This window comes from Girardinichthys multiradiatus, chromosome 6 (genome assembly GCF_021462225.1).
Source record: "Girardinichthys multiradiatus isolate DD_20200921_A chromosome 6, DD_fGirMul_XY1, whole genome shotgun sequence".
NCBI lineage: Eukaryota > Metazoa > Chordata > Actinopteri > Cyprinodontiformes > Goodeidae > Girardinichthys > Girardinichthys multiradiatus.
The window spans coordinates 37,486,852-37,494,360 of NC_061799.1; the positions used below are offsets into that span (position 1 = coordinate 37,486,852).

General features: G+C 38.2%; 1 protein-coding gene across 1 annotated transcript; it reads left to right on the plus strand.

Moving 5' to 3' along the window:
- The first annotated feature begins 87 nt into the window (after window positions 1-87).
- On the plus strand, window positions 88-6,297 carry pex19 (peroxisomal biogenesis factor 19). Its single transcript, XM_047368456.1, has 8 exons — window positions 88-235; window positions 1,365-1,453; window positions 1,648-1,810; window positions 2,559-2,644; window positions 2,728-2,898; window positions 2,974-3,144; window positions 4,016-4,060; window positions 4,981-6,297. Exons 1-8 carry the CDS (start codon window positions 172-174, stop codon window positions 5,065-5,067), a joined length of 876 nt encoding a protein of 291 aa, XP_047224412.1. The 5' UTR covers window positions 88-171; the 3' UTR covers window positions 5,068-6,297.
- Window positions 6,298-7,509: the final 1,212 nt, after the last annotated feature.

Here is a 7,509-nt window from a genome sequence, read left to right on the forward strand (position 1 = left end):
ACTGTGGTTCCAACAGCCAGTGGGTTGGCCATCAAACCACTAGGTGGCGTTGCTGGATGTAGCGAGGGAGCGACTGAATGAGTGCGTCAGAGGTTGTGACGTAGCAGCTGTCGGAGCCGTTCGGAAACATTCGGAGGCGTCCGCCGGTTGTGTGCAGGCTGCTGAACATTCATGGCGTCCGGAACAGGAGAGTCGTTAGGAGGGCACGATGCAGAACTGGACGAATTGTTGGACAGTGAGTGTTGACAGGAGGTTTGTCCTGAGAGGATGTCAGCCCTAGGATGTTAATGTCGGCTGTTATGTACAGCAGGGACCCCTGCTAGGTTTTTCTGTCCGTGTCAGGGGTCCAAGGTGCTCCGGGGAGGTCTCTGGTGAGCTAACGTTGGACTGCTGATATGTGGAGTAGCCTTCAGTGGCCTTCAAACTGCATATAAAGTGGAAAAACTTTAATTTTGATGGTAGACATAGTTAAACTCCGATTCCAAGAATGAGCCTTCATAGATGTTTGGTTGTTTAACGTTACAAAGTCGGCCTTTATTTGCTCTATATCTGTACTTTAGTGTTTATTAACCTCTTTCAGGTGTGTTTTTAATACCTTTTTTAAATTGCATTATATTTTAGGTCTGTAACTCAGAAACATTTTAGGCTCGGAGCACATATTGTTAAAATTGTATCAGGATTACTGCAAACAATTCCTGCGTGTTTGGTCTTTTATCTGTTGTTTTCCCAATATTTACTGCAGATCTGTGACTATTTGTGTTAATTCAAGGTTCAACTCTATAATGCCAAAAGTGTTCTTTCAAGCCCATCATTTGTTCTTTTAATGTCGACGATTTTTTTTCACAATGAGAAAAAAAAAATCTAATAAAATTATATGTCATATGTCATCATTGAATTAGAAATAAATGCATTAAAATACATCAATTCATCCATAATTATTTAAATGCATCACTAACCTAGTACATACATTATTATTTGAATGTGAATATCATTTTAATTCATATTTGAATGTTTGTTTTAAATTAATACGTAATAATTTCAGTATGTAACTGTTTAATTGTTGTTGAGGTGCACCATTAAAAGATTTAAAATGTCACTGTGCTTCATCAAATCTGATTGGTTATAGCCTGAACAGTTACCACAATTAAGTATTTCTTTTTTGCATTTTGTGACCTATTGAAATTTGACCTTTTTATTTACGTAATGTAATTATAGAAAGGTTTTTTTTGTTTTTGTTTAAATTGTGCAATTTTGTCACCCCATAGGTTTCCTCTAGGCCATTTCTGTTCATTCCTGAAAATAAATGTGGAATTAGTAGGTTTACGACCTGCTGCCTTTGAACTAATGTTAATCTGTCTTTTCAGGTGCATTGGATGACTTTGACAAAGCAGCTGCTGCTTCAGCACCTGAACCTGCAGCTGCTTCATCATCTGCCAACAGCGGTGCAGAGAAGGTCTGTTTTAAGTTTAGCATGCTCAGTTTTCTCAAGCAGGCAGATATCTTCTGATACGAGAGGTTATGCTCTAGTTGCTACTGTGAGAAATTCTTTTTTTGTAACAAAACATCGAATCCAAATGAACTGAAAATGTCATATGATGACCCTGCAGGGTAAATGAGAAATTTAGAATTTTCTTTGTTTTTGTATAGCCCCCTCTATTAGAGGACAGCAAACTTTTTGAGACTCTGTTTGAGGGGGACATGGCGGCCCAGGCTAGGGAAGAGTGGGAGAAGGCCATGACGGAGCTTGCCCAGGAGGAACCAGAACTTCTGCAGCACTTCCACAAACTCTCAGAGGCAGCAGGCAAAGTTGGTAAGAGCTGTTTGTTGTTTACACTTTATTTACAGTGCCTTGTAGTACTGTATTCATCTCTCCTAAGCCTTTCCACACTTTGTTACTATTACACATTTAATTTTATTGGGATTTTATGTGATGGACCAACGCAAAACTGTAAACAATTGTGAAGTGGGCAGGAAATGATACATGGACACAGTAAACTTGTGGCAGAAGGTTTTCTGGTCAGGTAAAAAGCTAGTTATAAGATAACCTTGGACATCATCCTGAAAACACCATCCCCACCGTAGTGGTGGCAGCATAAAGGAATGTTTTTCTTCAGAAAAGATAAGGAAGCTGGTCAGAGTCGACGGGGAGAGTAAATGAGCCCTGGAAGAAAACCTGTTAGAGACCTCAAGAGCCTTGGGGGAGAGGTTCACTGACACTCAACATACAACCAGAGCTACAATAGTTTAAATCAAAGCATATTCATGTGTTAGAATGGCCCAGTCAAAGTCCAGACCTAAATCCAGTTGAGATTCTGTGGCTCTCCATCCAGTTTGACTGAAGTTGAGCTATTTTCCCAAGAAGAATGGGCAGAACTTCAGGAGGTCTGTTCAGATTTTTATTAGTAAGAATCTCCACTTCATAATTATGTGCTACTTTGAGTTTGTCTATTAGGTAAAATCCTCATAATCTAAAAAGGTTTATGGTTTCTGAATACTTTTGGAATGCCCCATATATTGTTCTCCATCCACGGTTTATGCTACCTGTGTATTCTCCACAGGCACTGATACTGCCTCCCAGCAGGAGTTCACCTCCTGTCTTAAAGAAACTCTTCGTGGCCTTGCCAAGAACGCAGACAACCTCCAGGTGGGTAGAGTCAGAGGATTCATTCTTCTAAGGCCGTTGTTTGGACATTAGCAGCAGTTTACTGCCAGTGTGTCTCATTTCAGTCCTCTGGGCTGGCTGGAGATGACCTGGTGAAAGCTCTGGAAGGTTTGGGGCTGGATGAAGGTGGTGAAGGAGGTGACGATGGGAACATCCTCCCCGTCATGCAGTCCATCATGCAGAATCTTCTCTCTAAGGATGTCCTCTATCCATCTCTCAAAGAAATCACCACCAAGGTCCTCCTCATTTTTCACCACCGATCTAAAAATCTTCATCATCATACTGTGTAGTAACTGTTGTTTCCTCCACAGTATCCAGAGTGGCTGGAAACAAACAAGTCAACCCTCAGTGCTGAGGACCACCAGCGTTACCAGCAGCAGGCTAAGATCATGGGAGAGATCTGTAAGCTCTTTGAGAACGAGGAAGAGGAGGCAGCAGATAAAGAGCAAACGTTCGAGTGCATCATGGATCTGATGCAAAAGGTGATGAAGCTACATCTCTTCTGACACACCTGTTAAAAAAAACTAGCTGGAAATATAATTTAGAGCATCACCAGTATAAGTGATCAGTCTGGACAAAAACCAGGAAACAAAACCAGCTGCAGAACTGTCTGTAGGTTAAAATGGTCCATCAGGTCTTTTGTTAAACCTTCCCAAAGCTTAGGTGAAACTTTTTTACTAGAGCACAAATTACTTGGAGCAGCACCACATACTCAGTTGATTTTCCACCGTTTATCCAGGGGTTTATCCAGGAATGCTTGGGAACTTTGCTCAGTTTTGTTCAGATTTATGATCTGAGGGTCGTCAAAAGTAACCTTGTTCTGGCTCATCATTGTTCCATTACCAGGGTTTCCACACAGTCTTGAGAAGTCTGGAAAGTTGTGGATTTGATTTGATCATTTTCCTAGTCGGAATAACTATAGAAGAAAAAAAACAAAAACGTTTCCAGAAATTGTGAATTATTCTATTATTTAAAAGATAAAAATCTGAATTTCTGTAAAACTGAATGGCTTTCTACATTGATTTATATTTAAATGACCACCATTGTCTTTGGTTTGCCACATGAAAACTGGATTTTTTTCTGACATATTGATAATTTTATTATTTAAGTTCCTAAAAGATAAGTACGTGTTTCTGATCTGTGTCTGGCACAAAATACCCTCATCAGGACATCACCCATTGATATATATATATTTTTTTAAACCTTAATCTCAGTTGATTGGTTAGATCTGTTAATAGATCTAGACTTTTGGTTTGAAAGAACATCAACCAGAGCTTTGTTTTCATCACAGACTGTAATGATAATGGAGGTAGTAAGATTGAAATAAATGCTGATCATATGTTTGATTTGCAGCTGCAGGATCTTGGCCAGCCACCTAAGGAGTTGGCAGGAGATGCGGTAAGCTGATGCACAGCATCTGTTTGTTCTGACTATAATGACCTTACCTGGTCTTAAAGTAGCAGTTGGTAATTAAATTTGAGAAAGAATAAAATGGAGGTTCTTTGAAATGGAACAAAACAGGCTCCACACAGGCAGTACCTTTTTTTAAGCTACACTTCCTGTTTCAATCCCCCTTTTAATTATAATAAAATTCAGTACAAATGATCACAAATCATTGTCTGTAAATATTTCTTTAGCACTTTGCTTTTTGGCTGTACACTTAATGAATTGGCAACAAAGGTCAGCAAACTGAGACAGAGTAATATTCTGGAGTGGTTGACAAAGTGTTTTTTCTTTTTTTATTGAGCTTCATTGAGACAAAAAAATCAGCTGTAATAAAATCATAAGTCGTCCACCGCTTTGTTTTTTTCCTCCCTATACAGGTTCTTGCTCAAGTATTTATACCACTTGAGCATTTTTACATTTTGTCACATTACAACCACAAACATCTGGGTATTTTTATTGGGATTATGTGTAATATGTTAACACAAGGAAGCAAATACTTGTGAAAATGAAGGGACACACACACGGCCCATGGTTGGGATTCACTGATCTAAATGGTTCCAATCTAGTTCTGGCTGTATGTATGTGGTGGTCTTCCTGCTAGAAGGTGAACCAGTTCTGAGTCTTTTGCAGCCTCTAACAGGTTTTCTTCCAAGAAATGTCATGAAACATTAAAATAAAGTATCACGTTTTCTACAGTATGTCTCTTTAAGAGCTCTGGAGAGTAATTAAGGTATAGATATGAAAAAAGGTGGGGGATGACGCATAAATCAGACAAACAATATGAGCCTTGGTTTATATTTGCTGGCAAAAGGCATGTAAAGAAGATATGCCCCGTTTCATCCTAAGGTTTCCTCTTTCTGCTTCCCCTCCAGCCTCCCGGCTTCAACTTTGACATGGACTCCCTCAACCTCCCAGGAGTGGGCGGGTCCGGGGCAGCAGAGCAGTGTTCCGTCATGTGATAAGGTGAAGTTGTGGTCCATCAGAAGATCTGAAACCAAACGGTCACTCTGTGTGTTTTAAACATGGAAGGAGTGTGACCAGACACTATTCATGGAGAAGGTGTGAAAACAACAGGAAGGAGCTGCAAAAACCAAACGGATCTCTGACACCATTAAAGATATTTGCGATAGTTTGTTAACGGTTGCAGACACTTCCCAATAATTAATTTTAACAGAATTTTCTGAAGAAGAAATGAGCTCCGGCGTTGGTCGTGTTGATTTTATCTACTGTTTAGCTTCGTGGTGAGTTCTGTCCAGGCAACTCGCAGGTTTAAACAGTGCCTTTTCATAAGGAGCTTAAGTTATTTTTTTAGGTGAAGATTCTACTGTTATTCAGCTGACTTAATTCAGTTACAATTTTAATGATGTGATAATCGTGAAGATGCATCATTAATAGTTTAGACCAACCACATTTTGCACGGGATTTAAATAATGAGCTTAGTTTAAAACTGCAAGGAAATTTACTTAGATCCATTCCCCTAATATTATTCCCTATTTCCAGGTTTTGATTTGAAGTGGTAGAGGGGATTCTCAGATGGCTTTGCTGTGGTTACAGTGATCATTATAGTGTTGAATTACTGTGCAAAGCGCTTCCTGTGTAATTCCTCGTGTTTTTTTTATTTAAGCTGTGATGGAGCCCCTGCAGGAAAGCAAAACTGCCAAAGTGGGATTTTAGTGTTCATCACATGAAAGGATTCTTCCTATTGTGTTCTTTCCAGAAGAGATGAGAGGCATATTCGAAAACATATTATGTCACATGAGGACAGAAACATGTGTTACTCATTCGGATGGACTGTTTGTGGACACGTCAACACACTGATGTTAGCACGTTTTGGCTCTGGTTGCTGGGTTTGTTTATTCCAGCGACCACTTTTCATCAGCGTCTCTTTGCCCCACAGACAAAAGTTTTTCTCCGCAACAATAGAGAGAGGTCCAGAAATAACACGGCCATCGGCCCGTCTATAACTGCACAATAAAAGGGTTCCGTCAGAGGATTTAGCTATGCACTGATAGATCAGATGTACATCAGAAGCAGCTGAATGAGAAGCTGCTGTGGAGGTTTGGTCACATGGTGGGGTTTCAAGCTAATCAGCTTTCAAGGCCAACCCAGCATCCTGGAAATAAATGAAAGAAAACCTGTTATGACACTACTGTGTTTTGTAAATGTAACGATTAAAACATTCAAATGTGCTTTTGTCTTGTGCTTTTTTTTTTTTACTCATTGTTACTTCTGACTCATAAGAAGCTGAAGAAACAAAATGTATAGATGACATTTACTGCAATCAGACTCAAAACTTAATTTTACTGCTGATAGATTTATTAAGATACACATATAAGAACCATTTTAATATGAAATATGATGCATGAATTTAAATTGATCAAAAGTTATCAAATTTATCAAACCACAAATTTAGAAGACCGTTTAAGACCATAAATGGTAAAAGTCACTTTATGTGCAACATGTATCCTGAGATGAGCTAGAGAAACATTTTTTTTAACCACAATTTATATATGTTGGTTTCATTTGTACATGATTCAACACTACAGACAAAATCTGAAAAAATATTGTAAATATGTTTAACAATTAGCACACAGGAAAAATACTGAACTCGGTCTCATCAAAATGTTTTCATGGTTTCAAAGGTGGCTAGTAACTAGTTACATGTAATCAGTTACATTTACTTGAGTAACTTTTTGAAAGCAGTTTTGCTGCAGCATAATATTTAGTTTTTGAGTATTTCTATTTTGAAGTACACACTACTGTTATGCAAAATTTCTGGGTTCTGTATTCACCTCGTGTTACTTCACTGTAAAAAGGATAAACACGTTTTAACCACCAGACTCGTGCCAGTAGTTCATGTTAAAGGGAGACTTCATGTATGTTTACAAACTTATTGTTCTTATGTATTTTTTTATCTGCTGAGCCATTTGGAGCTCATGTGAATATACATAAAATGGTATATATTGTCACTGAGTACTTTCCACTGTTCTAACCTATATACTGTATTTTATCTACTGTAAGTATTGGCTTCAGACTTCAAACTTCATATGTTTGCCTGTCTGATTCCATCATTTTCACTAAATAAGATCAAACAGGCACTCAGTATCTAGCCTTTTTACCAAATACTTTTTTACTTTTACTTGAGAAATATTCTGGATGACTATGTTTTACTTCTATTTGAGTAAAAATGTATTAAACTAATGCTACTCTTAAGTAGAATTTTTGGCTACTGTACCCACCCCTGTCAATTCACTACAATTACTCTGTTGTATAAAGATTTTATGTGAATTACCAACACAAGTTGTTCAAAATTGTGAAATCGATACATGAGTTAGGATTTTTTTTTTTTTTTCCAATTAGAAATTTGATAAATATGATATGCAATGCCCCCAATTGTCTTC